Source organism: Erpetoichthys calabaricus, chromosome 2, assembly GCF_900747795.2.
Source record: "Erpetoichthys calabaricus chromosome 2, fErpCal1.3, whole genome shotgun sequence".
NCBI lineage: Eukaryota > Metazoa > Chordata > Cladistia > Polypteriformes > Polypteridae > Erpetoichthys > Erpetoichthys calabaricus.
Window position 1 is genome coordinate 203,229,717 of NC_041395.2, and position 23,273 is coordinate 203,252,989.

At 38.8% G+C, this 23,273-nt stretch overlaps 1 protein-coding gene across 2 annotated transcripts; it reads left to right on the top strand.

Moving 5' to 3' along the window:
• Positions 1-290: 290 nt before the first annotated feature.
• Positions 291-12,989, top strand: LOC114645517 (claudin-16-like). 2 transcript variants are annotated; one of them, XM_051922260.1, is made up of 5 exons: positions 291-476; positions 6,269-6,371; positions 7,221-7,385; positions 11,074-11,265; positions 12,080-12,989. In XM_051922260.1, the coding sequence occupies exons 1-5, from the start codon at positions 363-365 to the stop codon at positions 12,235-12,237; spliced, it is 732 nt and encodes a 243-aa protein (XP_051778220.1). In that variant the 5' UTR covers positions 291-362; the 3' UTR covers positions 12,238-12,989. The 2 variants fall into 2 exon arrangements, with proteins under 2 accessions (XP_051778220.1, XP_051778221.1); XM_051922261.1 differs by lacking the exon at positions 11,074-11,265.
• The last annotated feature ends 10,284 nt before the right edge of the window (positions 12,990-23,273 follow it).

The window sequence follows — 23,273 nt, forward strand, 5'->3', positions numbered from 1 at the left end:
AATATAAAACTAAGCAGTAACATAAGAATCAAAAAGACCAGATGCAAATTAAGTATAAAAAATTATTTCAAACTTAACAAAGGCACAAATGAAGGTACTGCTGCCAAATGCCCAGTCACCTGGCAGACCCCACACAGTCATCAGAATAAGACCATAATACTGTTCCATGATTTTTGACTCCCTTTGATTTACCTGTCACTTAATATGTGACTAAGACTCCGCCTCTCAGTGTCACTGACTCCGTTTCTCACCAGTGGTTAAATTGAGCTGCTCAGTGGCCCAGTTACTTAGAATAGAAGGACCTGAGAGGTCTTTGCTCCCCAAACTGTTTGATAGATTTAAATTTTGTCCTGGATGTCAGCATGAGGGTTCTGCTTGAATATATCGCCTTCTTTTTTGCAATGGTGTCAGCTGGTTTCCTTATTGTGGCCACTTGGACAGACTGTTGGATGGTCAATGCAGATGACTCCTTGGAGGTAAATCCAAATAGAGGGTTGCTGGGAAAATGTGACTAATTTAGAATGGAGAATCAAATTGGTGTATGTAATTATTGGTTTTGTAAGATGCTTACTGTTATCCATCAGTTTTCATCAAGTGATTTCTGTTTTTGTTAAAGAGAGTCCCCAGCTAGGTGCCTGTGTTTAAATGCTTCATAACGATTAACAAGCAAAGCAGAATGCAATATTTTTGACTGGAGAAGTGCAAATGGGCATTTTAGAATTATTGTGGTACTCCCTGTCATGCTGCATGGTTTTTGAGAGTTTGATTATAAAAGTGCAAAAGACGTTCATTAATAAAGTCTTCCTATACCATAATTGGAAGGTAATGCAGAAAAGGCTAATCTTGTTATGTGCCAGTCTCTACCTCACTATTTAATTAAAATACATCAACAATCAGTTGAATAAATATTAAATATACAATAACATAATTATGAATCTGGAAAAAAACTAATATATGAAATGCCTTTAATTTATAAACTGCATTGTAGCTCATCAAATTTGCTATGTGTCAGCTGATAAACTGTTAAGACATTCAGAGAGGTAAATTAAGCTTTTGTGATATGACAGATTAGTACAGAACGTCAGGTCAATTGGAATATTCACAAATGGACAATTTTTGCAGGTTTCGGTGATGCAGTCATGATATCTCACAGCCCTGAAATCAAAGGTTCAAATGCTGTATATAGAGATAACCTGTTTTGATCATTTCTGTGTAGGTTTTTCTCCATGGCCTACAACATGCTCACTAAGTTGTATGGTGACTCTAAATCGACTCTGGTGGAGAGCATGAGTAGGACCTGTGTGCTCCCAGGATAGGTTCTGACTCTCCACTACCATGAACTGAATTTAGCAATTTAGGTAAAGGTTTAAAGGATTATTTATTTTAATTAAGAAAGGGGGGAAATTTACAAAATCAAAAGGTATAAAATTATGTTAGTTTCCACATAAAATGGTTAGTGATTAAGAAATAAAAGTAAATACTGTATCATATTCAAAATTAAAACTGTTGCATAGCACTGACAAAAATGGCATTATTGTATATTTTGATTTACTCCTCATTTGGTAAGAATACATTTTAATGAACAAAACTGTGATTCAAGACAGCAGTCCAGCCACTAGATGGTCATTGGAACCATTAACCTTGTGTTACTTCACAAGTACCTTTTAAATAAAAGTAAACCTGTTTAATTGCATCTAGAAGTGATCTTTATGCAAATGATTGCTGCCCTGTCACGTACACAACATGAGTTTGAATATTAAAGAAAGTATCAGCAAACCCCCAACACACATTCACACACACACCACCTTCTTATTTTATTTTGTTACACAAAGACTCAACTCGAACCTAGATAATCCAATTATTTTACTGACATGAACAATTTATTATCGTTGTATTTTACTTCCTATAAATTAAACCACATTCGGTGGGCCAATCTTTTAGAAAGGTCATGATCCTTGATGATCACAGATCTTTTCAATTGCTGTATTGTAAAGCTTGTAATCACACTTAGTCATCCATTTCATGTAAATATCCTGTACGAATTCCAGAATTCTGTGGAATCTACTGTATGAGGAGACAAAAATTGCTCACTCTGGGTTGTACAAGGGTACTGCTCTTGAAACAGCAGATGTTTCAAACAGACTTGCACTCTGATTCCATAGAGGCACAGTTCCAAAGAAGCCTTGTATGTCTGTTCCTAAAAGAGTATTAAATCTGCTTAATTGTATATAGTGCCCTTTATATTGGAATAATGCCTCAGCCAAGGTTTGAGCGCAGTCTGTTGGAAATGCTATGGAAGCAGCACTGTACCAGTTTGCTGCTCCACACAGAAATGACGAGGCTCAAATCTTGTTATGTAAATAACAATGTAAATAACAACAGGTGTAAATGTCTCTGATATTTGGTGAAGCCCTTGTCACTTGAATGTAGAAAAATTACAGAGAAACATTCTGGGCAATTTAAAGACACAGACAGTAGGCTGGATGAAAAACAAGAGATGTATAAAGAATATTGCATTTACATTTATTTCCTTAGCAGACACTTTTATCCAAAATGACTAACAAAAGTGGTGAACATAATCAGCTAAACATCAGTCTGGGGGACTGTTTGGGAACAAGTGTTGCAAGACAAGGTTACAAAAATGACTATCACAAGTGAAGAGCTCAGAAGAAAATACAAGCTAGTAACAATTTCTAATTACAAAAACCTAATAACTAATATCAGTTAGATAGATATACACCAAATAAAAAAAGTAGTTGCAATTCGTAATTTTAATTAAAGCAAAGGCTTTAGTTTGAACTTCTTAGGAGACCCAAGTTTCAAATCATAGGCATTCAAATAATAAAATGTCTTAACTCAGTACAGTAGTTGCTTAGCACTGATGAATCACAGACACCAATTCCAGGTTTAAATCTTGCTCCTGCTCTTAAGAATATGCATTCATGTAGAATTTTTTTAAAATGGTTATTTTTTGCATATCTCAATGACCTAGTGCTGAATCCTCCCAGTCCTGGAATGAAAGGTTCAAACTCTGGTCAGCCTTTTCCTCTGTCATATTTTCACTATGTCTGCATTGGTTTTATGGTCAAGTCGCAAAGATTAGTACGTTAGGTTAATTGGGAATCTAAAATTTGACTTGTATGAGTAAGCCTTGTAATGGACTGGTACACTCCCCAGAGGTGGTTTGTGTTTGTGTTCTTGCCAGGTTAGTCTGTGCATCCCCCCCAAGACTTTAAACTAGATTAAGCAGGTTTGAGAATGTTATGTGTTTTGTTAAATTTCCTTATCCAAGCAGTATGTTTTTCTCTTGTGTGACAGCACATGATTAGTTGTACAAATTCACATTATATCATCATGGTGCCCTGGTTTTTAAATCTTGCTGTTCTTATATTGTACAGACCTCAGCAGGCAGACGCCAGGCTTATACGCAGATATATGAAAAAGCAGGACATTCCTCATCAGAAGAAGCCAAGCGAAAAAATGAAAACAAAGCAAAACATTAAGCCCTCTCACTGCCCCAGTCAGATTACCAATGATGACTGTGTGCACACAGTGAGTTAGAATAGCCACAGTATGGACCACTACTCAACCCAAGTCTGAAGGTCACACTTGTAAGGGAAAGAGAGCAAGGGGCACTCATAAGAGTCTACTTCTGAAAAAAGAAAACCCACTCACATGCACATTTACCAGTAGTTGGCTGACTACAGTCTGAGTACATGATAAAGTATCTATCTATCTATCTATCTATCTGATGAATGCATTTTTCAGATTCACTCATTGTAAAGATTTTTGTCTCAAATTTGCTCTTTCAAGATCAAGAATTATTTTTATCTTGTTTAGAAACAAGCTCTTGGTAGAAGTACACTTTTAAATCAGAAATCCCTATTACAGACTAATACAAGAATGCAAGAAATGGCCACTTAAGCCAATCCTGTCAGTGATGATTCATGAAATAACTGTAACAGGAAAAAGTCAAAAGGATGTTTTCAGGAATTTTAAGACAGAAAAATTGACTTAATCTGCCTGATTTGAGCAGTTTAGATTTTTGAAAGGCAGTCAGTATGTCCATTTTATTAACTTACCTATCCCATTACAGAGTTTGGGAGGACGAGCAGATCAGATGCTAGGTGGAAACCAGCTCTGGATGGGACAGCGCTCTATCCGAATGCACACTCATGCACATGTACTTTTCTAATTTTTAATAAAGTCTGCACACATTTGAGATGTGGTAATAACAACAGAGAATTCTCAGAATAATCCAGAACCTTCGATAAAACATGTCAAATCGACATAGCCAGTATTTGAACCCAAGAGTGTGGAGCTGTGAGACAGCAGTGCTATTGTGCATCTAGTATGCCATGATTTAGTTGATCAGTTTCCTGTTAAATCAGCTCTGTGAGTTTTCAAGGGTTAATATTCAATCTCCAAAAATGCCCTACAGCAGTGGAACTCCCAGGCATTCAAGGGATACTGGTACCAGTTCTGTCAGGAGGAGGACTGTGGCTTTTAAAGTAATGATTAACCATCTTTAGGATTTATTAAGAATTCTAATGCTAGGCTAATGAGCATAAAGGTGTGCTAAGTAGTGCTTGGGTCCTCAGGTAATTCCCTTCAGTGTTAAAATTTGAATATTTACTGCCATTCAGTGTAATGAAAAGTAAATGCCTAATCACTGAGTTGTTTATTATTTAGGAATATAGGGTCAGGTTTAGGTTTGGTTTCTGGGTAAAATCAGAGGCCTGTCTGTAATCAGTCAGTGTTTTCTAGTGAGTTTCATGATTTTGCATCTTGAAGGATTGTGTATGAGGTTGTTTTCTTGCAGTTGTACTCAGTTTAAAAAAACATCTTAAAATATAATAAAATGACACTGTTTTTAGAATAAATACACATCCTTTTTGCTAATTATTTTAACACTAAGGTGTGATTTTTCTTTAAAGATTTGGATTGAAGGGTTGACAGCTATGGCAAGGTCATATTTCTATGAGAACCATAATGGACTGTCATTCTGTTGAAAATTGGATCCTGCCTTGCACCCAAAGCTGTTGTGATAGGCTGTGACATCTTCCAAACTTGTGCAATAATAAATAGGCTCAGAAAATGGTTGAATGAATTGTCCAGGGATCATAACCAATGGCTTGTCAATATCTGTGTCGAATTAACATATTCTTACCATGTCTATGTGGTTCATCTGTGGGCTCTCCACTTTTCACCTCTTATCCAAGATACATGGAGGTCAGGCCAATTGGCAGCTCCAATTTGGTCTAATTTGTGTAAATATGGGAGTATGTGTCTAAACTGACTCCTAAATGGTAATTAATGAGTAGGCACCAGCAACCCCCAAACTGAATAAAATAGGTATTGGAAATTGTAGGATGGAGTTGATGTGTCATGAAGGGAGAACAAAAATGATCTTCTTTTATTTAAATGTGAGGAGGTCATTTAGCCTTATTGCTATACTGGCTTGCCAGTACCAGGCAGCAAAGTCCCAAATAATCTTAATTTTATATTTCATGTGAGCCTCCTAGCTGGTGGATGAGTCGAAATTGTGACTCCTTCAATGTGTTTAGGAAGTCTCCAAAGACTCTTTCATTTGGTAAATTTCTGTCTAACAGGAAACTGTAACTAACTTGTATATTTTAGCTACTAATTCCCAAACAGTCCCCATGAGTGATGTTTAGTTGATTATGTTGACTTCTTTTTTAAGGCAGTTTGGTTAAAAGCAGCTGCTAACAAAATAAATGTAAATATACAGTAGGACCCTTCACACAACATACTATCTCAAGTTGCTTTATAAAGCAAAAAAGACTACATATCAAAAATATAATATGTGACATTACTCAATGTATAATAAATTACAAAGAAATAAAGTCTGAGGGTTCTTCACAATAACAATAAAGATGACAGAACACCAGAGTGAGTGGAGTTAGACTAAGAGAACATTACTATTAGTCCAAATACAACAGAGAAATAATGGAGTTTAAGTGTTATTTGAATAAACAGATGATTAATGTGACCCCTGCAATTTGCAGGAAGAAAGAAGAAAGTGTCCTTCCAGTTTGAAGCCCAATTTGTCAACACCATAGCACATTCTGACTTTCAGTGTTTGAATGTCAGTGAACAATTAGTTATACTGTAAATACAGAGATATTGTATATTGGTTTTATTTTGCTTTACAATTTGACTGATAGTGCATCTTTTATTTGCTGTGAGACAGTAAAGGCCTCACTCCTGCTCCCTGTGGCTGTTTTGATGATTGTTCTGTTATCAGTTCAGTTCTAGATGCCGTGGATTATGGTGGGAATGTGTGACTCACGAATTTGAAGGGATTACAACCTGTGAAGAGTATGATTCCATCCTAGCCGAACACTCACGTGAGTTTCTTCAAATTTCCCTTTTTGCAATGTACCAGTATGTGTTAATGCTACTCCTATCCCGGAGAGCCGCAATTCCAACCTGGTTTCTTAATGAGAAGTCAATTATTTCTAATGAAGCACTTTTTGCTCAAGTGACATTTTTCTGCTTCATTTTAGTGGTCTTGCTTGTTAAGGTTCCCCACTCTTATTTGCTTATTTTAGTCTTTAACAGCTGTGTTCAGTGTTTTAATGGCTCTTCATTAGCAATAAGATACAAATGACAAAGGAGCCAGCAGTTCTCCATCTAACTTGTTTCCATTTACACCTGTGTGGATTCATCATGCACTATTCGATTTAATAAAACACTTAAGAGTACTATGTGACAGACTGAAAATGATCTGTTTACGCTTCAAGTCATTTAGATGATTTCATTGGAAAGGGAAAAAAATCTTTGATATAAGAACATTATTTGCAGACTAGCATGCCATAAAATTAAATAAGGTATGAAATTGACAATCATTGGTTTCTATAAAGCAATTGGGTTGGAACAAAAAGCTGCAGCCACTGCAGCCCTTCAGGACTGATGTTGCCCACCCCTATGTTAATGTATACGTATACTGTGAGTGAGCCACTCCCTTAAAACACACTTACTTAAAAGGTTTCAAGCAAGTAGACTTAATTGATCTGTGAATACACTGAAATAAGGGATACTGAAGTAAAACGAATTATTGTTTTTGAATAAAAGGTGTTGATAATATTATTCATTAATATGTCTGTTTAGAATTACCATTTTGTTTTTCTTACTAATTTTCAAAGTTCACAGTTAATGTATAACATTAAATGACAAGCTGTCATTGTGTTACCCAGTGAAGCTGGTGGCCACCCGGACACTGATGATCATGGCAGACATCCTAACAGGATTTGGCTTCATTATACTACTCCTTGGACTTGACTGCATAAAGTTCCTGAAAAATGAGCCCGGCATAAAAATACGCATCTGCTTTGTGGCTGGAATCACGTTGCTCTTGGGAGGTATGGCACTGATAGTCTACTGTGTGGTCAGGACTTCTTGAACCTGTGAGTGCAATGCAGTGTATTATCATAAGTACAGCATTATTCATCCTCTGGTCCAATCCTGGGAGTATAGTTAAGTCAAAATAGACAAGTGCGCTTCTGTGTTTCTTCACAAATACTTCCAAAGTTAGTTTGACATCCAGATGGCTAATATTTCCTTCTGTTTGTTGTCCAATACAGATTTGCATGGAGGCATAGTTTATCCTGGCACCACCTAATATAAAACCAGAGCCAGCCTTGGACTAGCTCAGATCACAATCCCTTATTCAGGCCACTTTAGCTTTGCCAGTGAGGCTGATCTATACATCATCGAGACAGGAGAGGACACTGTTAAGTTGTCCAAATGCAAAAGAATCAACTGGCTTTTTATTGTGGTCTTGAAATAAGATGTTTTTCTTCTCTTTGACTACACTTCAGGTTGCATGACACCACCAACCCCCAGCACTCCCACCAGAATTGTAAATTCAAAGCACACCCTGACTCCTCATTTCAGTCTGCAGAGGCTACAGCTGATCCTTCTCAGCAGTTATTTTCTTTATTTAAGACATTACATGCTAATAATCACAAAAGAGAAAATAACCCTAAATTCAGAGGTCAAGGAAGTGGAAGCCTAACCCAGCAGCACCATGCACAAGGCAGGAATTAGCTACGGTCAAGGCAGATGTCTGTAGCACGACCCACTCAACACACATCTACACTTGAGCTCACTTGGGTGCCAATTTGAAATTGCCAGTTAATTTGGTTTGATTTTTTTGGATGTTTTCCTAGAGGAAAACATAGAAAGAATGTGCATATTCCACATAAACATCATACTGGTACAGGATTCAAACTTGGAATACTGACTCTGTAAAGCAGCAGCACTAAACATTTTGCCAATCCAGTAATATTTTATTTTATACCAATAGTAACAGTTACCACAAACAGATATAGGACAAATGACAATGAATGTTGAAGAGGAGCCACTATTGTAGTGTAATTTGCGGTAGTGTCATAATGAGCAAGCAGTGGCTTAAAAAACACATCATTCTCAAATCCATATAATCCAGTTTTGGCTCACAGTAGAACAAAAGCTGCAGAACTGGATACAAGGCAGGAGTTGGCCCTGGACATGGTACCAGTCCTTTACAAGTCCCATTCACATAAGGGCCAATTTAGGATTATAAGTTAGCCTATGCTGTATATCTTTTGGGAGCAGCGTTGCCAACCACTGCACTACCATGCCACACGGCATGTCACTGTTTTAATTACAGTTATTTCCTATTATGGAGCTGTTTGTGAAGCTGACCTCTCATTTTGTTATATGCTACAGGGTCCTCTCGTCTCATATTTTGTCATTCATCGTCAGTGGAATGTCTCATCCGTTTGTCTTGACACCGAGCTGAGGTCACTGCTCCTGTTCTTTTTTGTGGCATGAGGATTTCTTTCTGAATGTTAGCCTGTGAACAATCGACATGGCCATTGCAATGTGGTTGATGGAATTGTTCATGGAGCTGCTTGTCATGTCATCAACAACCGATGTCACTGCTATTCTTTTCCTGCCAGTTATGGCATGCAACCACGTGACCGCACTTTTTCTTTCAGCCATGGCACATACCCACTCATCTGTTCTTTTTTGCTGTCAGCCATGGCTCATGACTGCAACATTACTGTGCTATTCCTGTTAGCTATGGCATGTACCTTCATGTTTATTCTTTCTCTGTCAGCCATTAAACACGCCCAAGCCATGGCTTGCCATCAGAAACACCCAAGGTCCATTGAGTTAGCCAGCTCCAACAATTTTTTGCTACCACTGAGCATGTCACCTCAAATCTTTTGATTAAGACCAAGATCAAAGTTCAAAAGACCCATTAGTTCACTAGTTTTTGTGTGATAGATGGACAACCTTTAGCATCTTGTATATGCGGATTTTAAAAGAAACTGGATGTCAAAATCTTAGTAAGAATTAAGAAAACATAATCCATCCATCAATGCAATATCCGACCCTCTTAGTCCTGTTTAGGGTTGTAGGTAGTTACATCTTATCTTCACAGTAATGGGTGCAATTTAGAAACCAACCATGGATGGGACCCCAATGGAAAACTGAGGCATTACATATTAAATTCCTATGCAAACTGAAGATACCCTGAATTCTGTAATTGATATTATACAGGTAAAACTTGGTAACTAACAGCATCATCAAACCAGAAGTCCAATTAAAAGCTGAATAATAACTTTCCTCAGTGCCAGGCTTTCATGAAATTATTGGAGTAGCTTGTTATTGACACCTTTCCACATTACTTTCTGTCATGTCCAGGTTAGCCACAATGGAGAAGAATTTCATCTTTTTTTTACAATTCTTGTAGACCTTGGCACATTTAATACCCCAGCTCTGTCAAATCACAACGTCTCCTGACAACCCACTGGTTTTGGATCTGTGACAATTACAGCTTCTTCACATAAAAGCAAATAGTATTTGTATAATATACAATCACTGATGATTTCATAGGGGGTTACAGTGTCAAATCTTGTTTACGTTGGACTGTAAAGTCATACTGTGTATAAACTGTGCTGGTTCTCCTTGTGCTCTTAGGATGCAGGTTTGCTCCCACAACAGACTTCACCATACTTTTCCCTTGTCTGGTATATGTGCATACCCTAGTAACAAACTCATTAAGATCGGAATCCCCAATGTTGCAGTGATTGTCTAGTAATTTGAAATATTGAGACGCGCTTACAGTGGAGCAATTTCTCCAAAACTGTGAGCTCCAGACTTTTGCTCTTTGGTCTTTTTTATTAATGCGATATGATTGGTTCCTCATGATATCAGTGGTTTGAGATTAAATGAGCCTTGTCATTCTCTGTGTGAAAACTGCACATTCTCCCTGTGTTTTCTTCTTCTCCATATATTTCAGTTTTCCCCAATAAAGATAGACATATTTGATGGAATGGCAACTCTAAGCATTCAAGTGAGTCTGCTCAGTGATCTGCTCTTACTTTCTGCCTTAAACGCCCGCTTTCATTCCTGTAGATCTCCCATTCTGCCATTCACAGACGACAAAGATGCTGTTTGCTTACTCAGCCCTGTAAAGGAGTGACATCTTGTTGAGACTGGCTTCTTGATTTTTTTATTTTTATCTATTTATTTATTTTTCCAGCTCTCTGCAGCCCTGTGCTTGGGGATATAAAGAAATGTAACCATGTGACTCACAGTAAGATTAAGCAGGTTCATACATGGATGGATGGACAACTTCGATTTCACTCTGGGTCCTATAAGTAATTTACATTGTGTGCTTTCTAGGCTGCTCCCTCACATAGGAAAGAAAAACTGTGATTTAGTGCAGAATTTCCTAAACTATGTCTGGCTTTGTACTTGACGAAAATATCGAGTAGCTGCTCAGGCAATTGGAACAGAAGATGTGCTGTAATACCACTGAATTCCAAGAGTGTCCATCTGCTACATTCTTTTCTGTCTTTTACAGGTATTCTACCCACACTGACCCATGTAGACATATATTCTGTTGTCCTCTTTGAGTCAGTAACATATCTAGAAGCTCAGTACAGCTGAGATGTGGCATCTTGAAGAGTCATTTGAAAGCAGACTAGCAGCAAATGAAAATGTGTTCTCTTGTGTTTGTATAGTAAACAAGACCCACCCTTTCCTCTGCAGCTATACCTGGTATGGTGGCATCGGTGTGGTATGCTGTGGGAGTGTATGTAGAGCGCTCCACCTTGGTCTTCCACAATGTCTTCCTTGGCATCCAGTTTCAGTTTGGCTGGTCATGTTGGCTTGGTATGGCTGGCGCGATGGGATCTGGTCTGGCAGGAATGGTGCTGACCTGCTGCACCTACCTCTTAAAAGGTAACAGTCACTTCTGGAGAAAGAATCCTGGGCTGTGATCTTAATCTAAATTGAGCAGTGGGGGTGATTAAAATATTTGTAAAAGCAGCACAAAAGGAAAGGTAAGTTGCATGATTCATTCATTTTTCATACTTTTTTATCCACAGTGTTGCAGGCGGCTCAGTCTACCCTGATTATAAAGCAGGACCCAGCCCTTGCATCTCACATATATACAATAAATAGGATGACTTGTTGCAGTTGAAAGTGGTACATCTCTTGACTCTAGAGTTTATGAACACTGTGTGGAATTTGTATGTAGGTTTTTCAGGTACATGCAATACCCTAATATACCCCAACGCATAGGTTAGTTTAATTGGCAACTCTAAACTGACTTGGTATGAGTGTGGCCCACCAAGGACAGGCATTCCCATCTGGGCGTAGACCCAATCTTAGTACCAATTGTACACCAGGAACCCCAAATTGGAAAAAGTGGCTTCTGAACTTGCATGTATGGATAATAGTGCCTGATGGAAATATTTTAAATACAACTTCAGTCAAATGAAAGCTTAACAAAATTTCAGGACCATTTAACAGCGAATTTCCAAACGATGAAACATTGTTTTAAACATGCAAGAGAGTGAGAAGTGTTACATAAAACACACAACAAAAAAAAAGCCTAGAAATGTTTTGTCACAAGTAATCTGAAAGCTCCCTGCCAGGAAACCACAGGCTATCAGCACAGCAGAAATTTATGAAGACACTAAACGTTCTTACTGTAATTATTGCAGTAAACACTAAAAATGTGATATTAAAAGTGCAACTTCATCTCTTCCAGATGTGGGGTCAGGGCACAATCATCCTCCTTATTATCAACATTCACGGACAGCCAAAGGAAAGAAATACAAAACAACCAGCCACTCATCCCCTGCCAGTATGTACTCCTACACAAAGACTGAAACTGCTAAGAACTATGCCATCGACACAAGGGTATAGAGTCCAGGGGGCGAGCTCACCGCTGTTTCCTCCTTGCACATGTGTGTGGTGTTTTTGAGTTCTGCCTCCACTTTGCACTGAAAACATCTTAACCTGCTGGACAGAAACACAGCTGCAAGCTTGTTCCTTGTAAACTCCACATTTGAGCTGAAATCATCCTTGTCAACACCCCACTGAAACAGAAAATGAGAGATGTCTGTGAATCTGGGACAGCTGAACTGAACCACTGTTTACAAATGATCTCAAATAGGCCTTGTAAATCTCAAGGGGTCGCATGAAATGTGCAAATCAGTAGCTAGTACCTATTGGGGGGCTCTCGAGAATAAGGGGGGACATAAAAAAATAAAGAAATATTGTACTCATACTTTGAATGTTGTCAGTTTGGCGACTATGTCTGCACAGTCCAAGTGATCTACTAGCAGATTCCTTTGTGGAGAGCTGACCTTCTTGCTCCATGCCTGCATTACATCACCATGCATCAGAAGACAATTTATCATAAGGGCTATTGAGGAGCTTTGGAAGGCCGACTTCTTCTGTAATGTCTATAAAATTCTTGTCCTCCTTTTATGCTGTGATTTACAGTAGATTTTGTTGTGTCATTTTAAAATATTCTAAATGCTTTTTCTTTGAGGCATTCCTGGTGCTTAAAGATGTAGAAGTAAGCCATGATCATGTTAGACATTTGCTGATGCCTGTCTGCATGGCAGCAAAGCAATGTAAGTGATGAAAATTAAATCAACAGTTTCTACATCTTTTTCCTGCCATGTCATTTTTTTTTTGTTTGTGTTATTAAGCATTCTGAATGTCGACAAGAAGTCACTGTGTTGCCAATTGACCTAATCTCCTTTCACTGGTTTACATGTTTTAACAGTGCCTCACTTACCTTGTACACGAATATAGGTCAAGATTCTCTAATTTTTATGATAATCCAACCTTCCAGAGGAGAATGATGGGCTGGAGGTTGAGAACTATTTAATGTGCATCAAAAATATTCTGTATCATTATAATGACTATCTTCTTGTGGTTTAAGCTGTGTTTACTTGTTATCGGACAGATGGGTAAGTCCAAGTTGGACGTTTCATATAAGTCGGAGCTGCAAGGTGGTGATTGCCGTATTAAAAATATATCTCTTTAGAAGCAGGGAGTGCTGGGCTTCCTTGAAGCTTGTCTGTTTGTGAACACCGACACCTGGGTGGCTTCTGTATTATATTCTACCAACACGAAGGGGTGTGACCTTCTTCTTAGGGGTGGTGACATTGGTGGTGATCCAGGTTTTTCTCTTCCTCCATTCTCTAAGGAAACAAACGGAACAAATTTTAGCAGAGGTGCCACACCCAATTCCTTCCCTACCTTTGTCCAGCCCAAACCTCTCATGTCCGACACTAGTCAATTTGAAAATTGCATTTGGAGCACTGCGATAATGCCTTTAATATGTTTAGTTTGCCCTTTATTTTCACAAAAAAGTATGCTATATCTTTTTTTTTTGCAGAACAAATAACAAATCAAAAGCAACCTCAAATCTGACCCAGAAACTCCCATGAACACAATGAAATGGGAAAGTCGAGACATCACAAGTAGGAATTTCTGGAAGCTCTGCCAGCATGTGAAATGCATTTAAATGGCAAGTGTGAATGTAATCCAGCTAAATTATAAATGGATACACTCCACATATGATGCACACTTTAAACCGAGTGTCTTTGTGAAAATGTACAGTCATTGTGGACCATATGTAATGTTTTCAATATTGATAAAATGATCTGCTCTAAAAAGAAACATTTGACACCCCTATTCTAGCTTGACTTTTAATGATTTAAGGATTTACTGCTTAATTAGTATCACACATGTATCTAACTGTGCAGTCAGTCATTCAGCCTATTTAAATGGAGAAAAGTAGTCACTCTGTTATTTGGGATCATTGTGTGTCCCACTCTGAACATGAACCTGAGAAAGCAAAGGAGTAAGAGTTGTCTGAGGAGATTATAGACAAGCACGTTAAAGGCAAAGGCTATAAGACCATCTCTAAGCAGCTCGATGTTCCTGTGACAAAAGCTACAAATATTATTAAGACGTTTAAGGTCAATGAGACTGTAGTCAACCTCCCTGGACGTGGCTGCAAGAGAAAAATCTAAAGAAACTGGAAAGAAGGATAGCGAGAATGGTAGACAAAAAACACAGGACAATTTCCAAAGAGATACAAGCTGAACTCCTAGGTCAATGTCCATCAATGTCTGATTGCACCATTCATCACTTTTTATGTGAGAGTGGGATCAATGGAAGAAGACCCAGGAGGACTCCACTGTTGAAAGAAAAACATAAAAAAAACAGAGTGGAATTTGCTCAAATGCATACTGACAAGCCACAATGCTTTTGGGAGAATGTCTTTTGGAGTGAGGAGGCAAAACTGGGGCCTTCTGGCAAGTCACGTCAATTCTATGTCCACAGACAAAACAAAATTAAGCTTTCAAAGAAGAGAACACCATTCTTACTGTGAAACATGGAGGTGGCTTTGGTTATGTTTTGGGGCCACTTTGCTGTCTCTGGCATTGAGTGTCTTGAGTCTGTGTAGGGAACAATGAAATCCCAAGACTAACAAGACATTCTGGTGTGAAATGTACTGCCCAGTGTCAGAAAGCTCTGTGTTAGTCGCAGATCATGGATCCTCCAACTGGATGATGACCCAAAACACACAGCTAAAGGCACCAAAACATGCCTAAGAGCAAAACATTAGACTGTTCTGAAGTGGCCTTCAATGAGCCCTGATTGGAATTCTATAGGACATCTATGGAAAGACCTGAAACATGCAGACTGGAGAAGGCCCCCCTTCAAACCTGACTCAGTTTGCTCAGAAAGTGTGGAACAAACTACCTGTTGACAGATGCAGAAGTCTCATTGAGAGCTACAAGAATTGCTTCTTTGCAGCGATGACCTCTAAAGGTTGCGAAACAAAGTATTCTATTAAAGATCTCTTCATTTTTGTTCATGCCATTTTCATTTGTGTTATTATTTGAAATATTCTGTTGAATCAAAACTCTGCAAAGTTTGATTTTTGTTAATCATAGGTGCCAATTACTTTTGTCAGTTTTAAGTTATTTCAGAGGTAACTGTGGGTTCTTTTTTCGTGGAGGTGTAGCAACAAATTTGTCCATGCCTGTATTGCTGCAGGTAACTGCAGTTGGATAAAGCTACAGAATGAACTAAGCCAATGACTGGGACCCTCCAGTTATGTGGACATAGTAGGGCTTTGACAGAAACCATAACTGCAAATTAGAACTGTTTTTGTAATACAGACTAAATGAAAATGTCAACATAACCAGGGAAACCTTGATAATGAAAACTGAGGAAGTACTAATTGACAAAACGCAGAATGAGCCCAACCTGTGCAGAACTTATATGTTCTTCCAATATCTGTTGGGGTTTTTCACCGGGTTCCTAGACACCATGCCATACTCCCAAATCCCAAAGACATGACCATTGATTTAACTGGCATATGTAAACTAACCCAGTGTCACAGAATGTGACTCTATACGTGAGTGTGCCCAACAATGGCCTGGCAGCCCCATGCAGAGTCTCATCCAGTCTTGGACCTGAGGTTGTTCTAAGCTTTATAGGAGTTCTCCAGGTATTTCAAACAAGGAGGTGTTTCCTTTAAAAAGGAGTGTAACAAGTCTGGGCAGGGGAGAGGTAAAAATGAAATTGTGGAGCTGTACATGTTTTAATGGCAGAAGCCCAAACAAGGTCAGGAACTGCAAATCATGTGTCTGTGGTACAGAGTATGTACAGGCTAAGAGAATTAAAACTCTTTAGTCTTCAGCAGAGACAGCTCTGTAGGCACCTAATCCAGGTAGTGATAAAGTTGATCCAACAAAATTCTTTCAGTGAAATGGTGAATCAAAGAAAGGAGATGAATGGGATGTGCATTTAAGACTGAAGCCAAGAAGCGCTTTGTCAGTCTTGAGAATTCGGAAACAAATTACTGACTCGTGTAGTTGTTGTGGAAACTTTCAAAGTTTTTAAAAGTATTTAAAGGAGATATTAATATAGCTTAGTGATTAGTCCTTGATGGACTGGGTAGCTTCCTCTCATTTCTTAAATCTTGTATTCCAGCTTGGAACAGGATAAAAGAACAGTTTTAATTTTAGTAGAAATGTAACAACAGTTCAAGGACAGGAATGTTTTTACAGAGGCTTCAGTGTCAGCAATCTGATTTGTTAGGCGTATGTGGGGGTAGGCAGATGAGTGGACCCTCAGTAAACTGTGAGGAAACACAGCAGATTCTGTCATGTCATTTTCTAACCTGATTAATCCAGACCAGGGACGCAGTGTGTGTGTGGGTTCTCAGCTAGCGTAGGGTGTTAGGCAGGAACAAAACCTGGGCAGGACCAACACGCCAAACACACAATTTAGGTCAACTTTAGTGTTCTTTGGACAGTGGCACCATGCAGACACGGGTAGAACATGCAAACTCCACAGAAGGAGGACCTGGGAGGTGAACCCTGGGGTCCTTACTGCAAGGTGACAGCGCGGTTACTGTGCTGCCCAGTTTATTCTGAGTGCTTGAATTACAGAACTATATTGATCTATAAATGAATTTTGGGTGTGTGAACTAATCAGAAGTAGCATTAGTTAAAAATATAATAAATATCTGATTTTTCTCAAGAAGTGAGATAATATGGAGAAGTTTTGGTTTTGGTGTCACATATTTCAGATTTCACAGCAACAAACCAGAGTGCAAATGAAAATTGGGAGTGAAAGGCAATCTTGTCAGGCACCTTATTGAACTGGGAAGGGCAAAGTTTTTGATTGTTACATTATTGGCCGATGAGAACAATTGTCATCATCCAAAGTCCATATGCTGGAGTACAATCGGCGCTTGCAGTTTAGGCATTGAACTGCCATTAAGGCCTCTAAGGACAACAATAATATTCTTTTGAAAAGATACATACTGTATTTGGTTTGATCAGGGTTAAAACAAATTATGAATTATTTTGCATGTAAAGACTAACAATCTTCATCAAAGGCATCACTGTTTGTGCTCATTAAGAAAATTAGCCTGTAATTTTAAAATTTACTGTGAGGCTTTCTTTGCCTAGGACAATCCTGGAATTAAAGCCAAATAAGGATGCAGGCTGGTGATGGAAACAGAAGCAAGTGAGACAGCAATGACAGGATGCTTTCTAATTGGACAGGAGAACAATTGTTTCTCTAGCAATAATATACAGGTTGAGTGATCTTTTAGTTGTTGACAGGAGAGAAGCTAAAATATTAGTGCAATCTAAATAACAGACAGGAAATTTGGTAAATTATTTTATATGTGCGACACAATTAATTTTGTTATGGTTGTGTGCTATTTACCCTGTGCTTACCTACATTAGATAGATAAAGATCGAAAAACTCCAAAGTATTTTTGCCACATTGTGAGGTTTAAGAGGTGTTTCTTGCAGAAGTTACTTCAATACGCCTCAGATCCAACAAGCTAAAGCAGTGCAAGTAGCAGATTGTTGAAAAAAGACGGAGTTCACCCTCACCCTAGTGTGTAGGGGATCTATAAAGACCAAACAACAAGTGCTGAAACTTAAACTACACTCCATATCATGACAAACAAGAACTTAATAATGGCAGATACTAATGAATTCAAATATAGAAGGTCGCCTTTGTGTGGCTCTCGGTGTACTGGCCTCAGTCCAGGAAATTGGCCAGTCCTGATAAAATGCCAGTAATGTCATAGAATAGCAAAGAAGACTTGCCTACTATACTAATGCCAATTGTAATGTGTCAAAAAATCTGGACGGAAAAACAACAGGAGATTTCAGATGTGCCAGAAGATCAGGAACTTCTGAACATCTGCAGGTTGTGCCTGTGAAGTAAACCACTTGAAGTCCTTTCGGGTGGGCTGAAATGATGGAGCTCAGTGGCGTAGCTAGGGGCGGTCTGCACATTTTTGGGGGCGGCATTATTGGCCAAAAGGCTCCATACAATTTGTATGTAAGTAGCAGGGTTCGGAAAAATATCACAAAGTAACAAAGTAAATTTCTCTGATTTTTATCCACAAATGCTTCAAAAATAATTTTCAGACTGTCCTTCTGTGATGGTATCAGACACAGCAACTAGCAAAATACCCGCGCTTCACAGCGGAGAAGTAGTGTGTTAAAGAGGTTATGTAAACATATATATACATATATATACATATCTACATATACACATATCTACATATACATATATATATATATACATATACACATATATATATATATATAAATATATACATATACTGTATATAGATAGATAGATAGATCTATATACATATACACACATACATACACACATATACATACACATACATATATATATACACACGTACATACATACATACACACATATATATATATATATATACACATACAGACACATATATATATATATACACATATTTACATATCTAGATATATATATATATACATATCTACATATATATATAGACATTTTTTTTGTTCTTTATTTCATCTTATACGATTTCTCGTATTAGAAATTTGTTAGTTTTCACATACCCCTTGGGGTTAGAGCGCAGGGTCAGCCATTGTACAGCGCCCCTGGAGCAATTACAGGTTAAGGGTCTTGCTCAAGGGCCCAGCAGAGTAGGATCTCTTTTGGCAGTGACGGGGATTCGAACCGGCAACCTTCAGGATACCAGCGCAGATCCTTAGCCTCAGAGCCACCACTCCGCCCTAAATATAGACATACATATATACATACATACATTCACATATATATATATATATTTATATATATATATGTACATATCTACATATATAGGCAAATTCCCTTGCTTCGCAGCAGCGAAGTACTGCTTTTAAATTTTTATTAAGAAGAAAAGAAAACCTTTTTAAATTGAGGGAAAATATACCAATAACAATTTGTTAAGGATCTGTTTTTTTGTGAAGCTGCCTTTACACAGCCTCTCCGCTGTTTTATAAACGAACGCCATATAAGGCCATCCTTTCTCCTTGCTTAGCGGTTCTGTATTGTTTTATTGTTCGTTTATTACGATTGTTACAGTTATTGTGTAGCTATTTGAGACTCACTTTTCTGTTCAGGTACCCATTTCCTTTATGTAATCCACGGATTCTCCGCTATTTTTTGTTCGTTTATTACAATTATAGTTATTTATTGATTCCCTTCTTTAGCTGACTGCCTGCTCATATAAGGCGCTCTGCTGTTTTTTTGTGAAGCAGCCTTTACACAGCTTCTCTGCTGTTTTATAAACGAACGCCATATAAGGTCATCCTTTTTCCTTGCTTCGCCAAGGAAGCAGCCTTTTTATTTAATCCACGGGTTCTCCGCTGTTTTATTGTTCGTTTATTACGATTGTTATAGTTCTCTTTGTATACCACGTTGTCAGTTCAGCACTCCAGTTGTAATATGACCAAGCCATGCAAGCTTACTGTTGAGAATGCAACGTATAGTTGTACAGGAGAAAAGCAATCTTACCTCAAATCAATGGCAACCTTTTGTAGGTCTATGAACTTAATTTAAACTTTAGGTTTACACAGTGCTTTGTTTCCGAAGTACCTGCACTCATGAAAATGTCTCTATGCGTCAGTCGCTTCATATTCTTTTCCTACATTATCAATTGTGTAATGTGTTTTTTGAACAGGTTTGATTCATCGAAGTGATCACTCGTGCTGCGTTCAGTCAGTTCACGTGAGCTGCTCTCTTGTGTGATGTTGCGATGTCCACGGCTTTATTTAATGTTAGCTAAGACCCAGCACTTAAAAGTTTCTCGCTACAACAATTTTAACTCCGTTACAAAGTGATCCAAAGTCTCTTTTATACCTCGTGTCTTCTCATTAAACTTGTATGTCGCGAATATGGTATTGCAAACGGCAGCGGGAGCATTTCTATAAACTTAATTTAAACTTACGGTTTACACCATGCTTTGTTTCCACAGTAGCTGCACTTATGAATATGCTTGTATGCGTCACTCGCTCGCTTCTTATTGTTTCGCTGCCTTCTCAATTGTGTAATGAATGTTTTCTTCAGCGCTCTTTGGGGCTCTTCCTTGTTTTCTACGTACTGCGTTCACAGTCAGTTCACGTGATTACGTGGGAGGCGTGATGACGTGATACGCAACTCCGCCTCCCACGGCCATCGAGCTGCAGTCTATCACAGTATATGGACAAAAAAGAGGTTCCAGTTATGACCATTACGCGAAGAATTTCGAAATGAAACCTGCCTAACTTTTGTAAGTAAGCTGTAAGGAATGAGCCTGCCAAATTTCAGCCTTCCACCTACACGGGAAGTTGGAGAATTAGTGATGAGTGAGTCAGTCAGTCAGTCAGTGAGTGAGTGAGGGCTTTGCCTTTTATTAGTATAGATGACAAAAGTAAACATAAACATTACACCGATAATAATTTCTAGGAAGATAAACAACTAATTTATAATTTCGTTTCTTTATCAATCCAAATACGTTCTTGCTCTGCGCAGAAAACATCCCCACCTATCACTTGTACACTACACTGGTTCTGGTTTTCACAGCGTAATTGTATTAAACTAATAATCAGAACACAGCTTATCAGTGCATCTATACTATATTCTTGTCTAGTTGATGCTTATAAATAATTATATGTGAAAAATTATTGCTGTTTCTCTATATATGAATAAATCTATGCAAAATTTATCTTAATTTTTCACTATACATCATTTTAATTTTCCTTTTAAATAAGTTAACATATTCAGATATGTTGGAGGGTGGCAAACTGAAGCACCGGCCCACCCGGGGCGGCACAAACTCTTAACCACACCACTAATGGAGCTTTCAATGTTTGACATCCTTCAAGGATGTGAAGTATACAGCCTGGCAGGATGTGTCAGAGATAGACTGGATATTCAAAAGGAGGTGGACATGCTAACCCAGAAAGGGGAACCGTTCTACACCTTCTTTGAAGCCAGTTAGCCAATATTTTCCTTCCTGGTCTGTATTCTTGGTTAAAATCTTAACCTCCAATCCAGATACAGTATTTCAATTTTTATGGTGCCAGCTTTATTATTATGTTGTATATAGGCTGTGGATTTCTTTTCCTGATGTAGCCTGCTCCATTTTTAGTGTCTGTACATTAGTACACAGTTCACACTGTGAAAGGCAAAGCACTCTATCAGTTGTGCATCATGACCTCTTCTGGTGAAAGCCACCTAAAACTTTAAAGAGAAACAAAGGGAAAGGTGCTATATAAAAAATGTACTGTATTATTATTGTTAAAGGCCACCACATGCCTCTTTAGTTGGAGTTTGCAAGACTTGTAAGGCAGGCAAGAACCCGTCACATCAATCCAGATCATCATTCTCTTTCCCTGTCTCAGTCCCTGTAACTCTAGTGGCCTGTGTTTGTTTTTACGGTTTATGAAGTTTTTGGTATTCCGAGAGTAAAACAATTCTAAAACTTTTTTTTTTTCGGTGACCTACTGTATCATACCACAAGGCAGAAACCCCATTGCAGATGAGAACCTCAGGAAATGGAACAAATGACAAAATCCATCCAGTAGATACAAAACAGTAGAATGAGACAACAACACATAAAGCAGTTTAAGAGCCGTGGCTCACACTGAGGACAGACAAAAAGACAATTTTAGAAGTGGTTTATTCTCATAACACCAAATAACCCCAAAAAACTAAGGCATCTAATAAATGGCCTGAGCCCCAAAGACAGAGCCATTCATACTGAAAGATAAATTAAAAAAGTGTCATTTGCAGTAATCAATTCAGAAAAAATGTCCACCAAGGTGCAGCAGCAACGAGCTTCACGTCACCTCAGACTGCGCTCTCCCTCACACACTGGGTTGATGCATGCAATTGGCACATGCCTTTTGCTGTCTCTCTATATGTCGCCAATATAATGTTTGCAGACACATTTATTATACACCCTGACTTTCCACAGTCTGGCTAATATCTTTAATGAATGTGTGTGACGGCGGCACGGTGGCGCAGTGGGTAGCGCTGCTGCCTCGCAGTTGGGAGATCTGGGGACCTGGGTTCGCTTCCCGGGTCCTCCCTGCGTGGAGTTTGCGTGTTCTCCCCGTGTCTGCGTGGGTTTCCTCCGGGCGCTCCGGTTTCCTCCCACAGTCCAAAGACATGCAGGTTAGGTGGATTGGTGATTCTAAATTGGCCCTAGTGTGTGCTTGGTGTGTGGGTGTGTTTGTGTGTGTCCTGCGGTGGGTTGGCACCCTGCCCAGGATTGTTTCCTGCCTTGTGCCCTGTGTTGGCTGGGATTGGCTCCAGCAGACCCCCGTGACCCTGTGTTCGGATTCAGCGGGTTGGAAAATGGATGGATGGATGGATGTGTGTGACATATTTAGTCTTGCTGATCGGACATAAGACCGCAGTGAAAAGGCACAAGGTGAGGCAGACAGTGCAGTGCCGCCCTGAGGTGCCCGTTGGTGCTGTTGTACTATGCAGAAGCTCTGGGCGCCGATAAGTAAGTGATATCAGAAAGTAAAGTACACTGCAGCGTTCCGTTTATTTTTATTTTTTGTTCCGACTGACTGCCAAAATGGAAGATTAAGACTTTTAAAACTAAAGGAAAATAAGGAGGACTTTTCCAAGAAAGTGGACTTCTTTTACAAATAAAGGTAAGGTAAAAAATGGGGGTATATAATATTTAAAAACTACTAAAGTATGCTGATGAGATATGAAACATAACCAGTAGTCAACGTGCATGCTGACAACTGAATAGTGAATACGCTACTCTTTTGGGTTCATATATTTGTAAAACTGACTCTGAAGGAGTCAGTGCCTCACCAGCCATGAACCTCACCACAAGTCACTGGATCTTTTATGTCAGTCTAACGGCAGTCCCCGATCAGTTGAAGTGTTTTCATTTTTCATTCTTCATCAGTTTGGGAGCTGCAGTCCTGATGAAGTCGTCTACATGGTGGGAATTTCCAACTCTCAGAGAGAGACGTTCGTGCTCCTCGTCATGTCGGGTAAAAAAAAGAGGTCATCGCGCCTCGGTAAGGCTACAAAGTGGTGCAATGCTGCCATCTTGT

Bases quoted from the DNA above. Each gene is read 5' to 3' on its own strand.
- LOC114645517 (XM_051922260.1), top strand. From the start codon at position 363: ATGAGGGTTCTGCTTGAATATATCGCCTTCTTTTTTGCAATGGTGTCA. The intron at 6,372-7,220 runs GTGAGTTTCTTC...TGTGTTACCCAG, and splicing joins CATCCTAGCCGAACACTCAC to TGAAGCTGGTGGCCACCCGG. The intron at 11,266-12,079 runs GTAACAGTCACT...CATCTCTTCCAG, and splicing joins CTGCACCTACCTCTTAAAAG to ATGTGGGGTCAGGGCACAAT.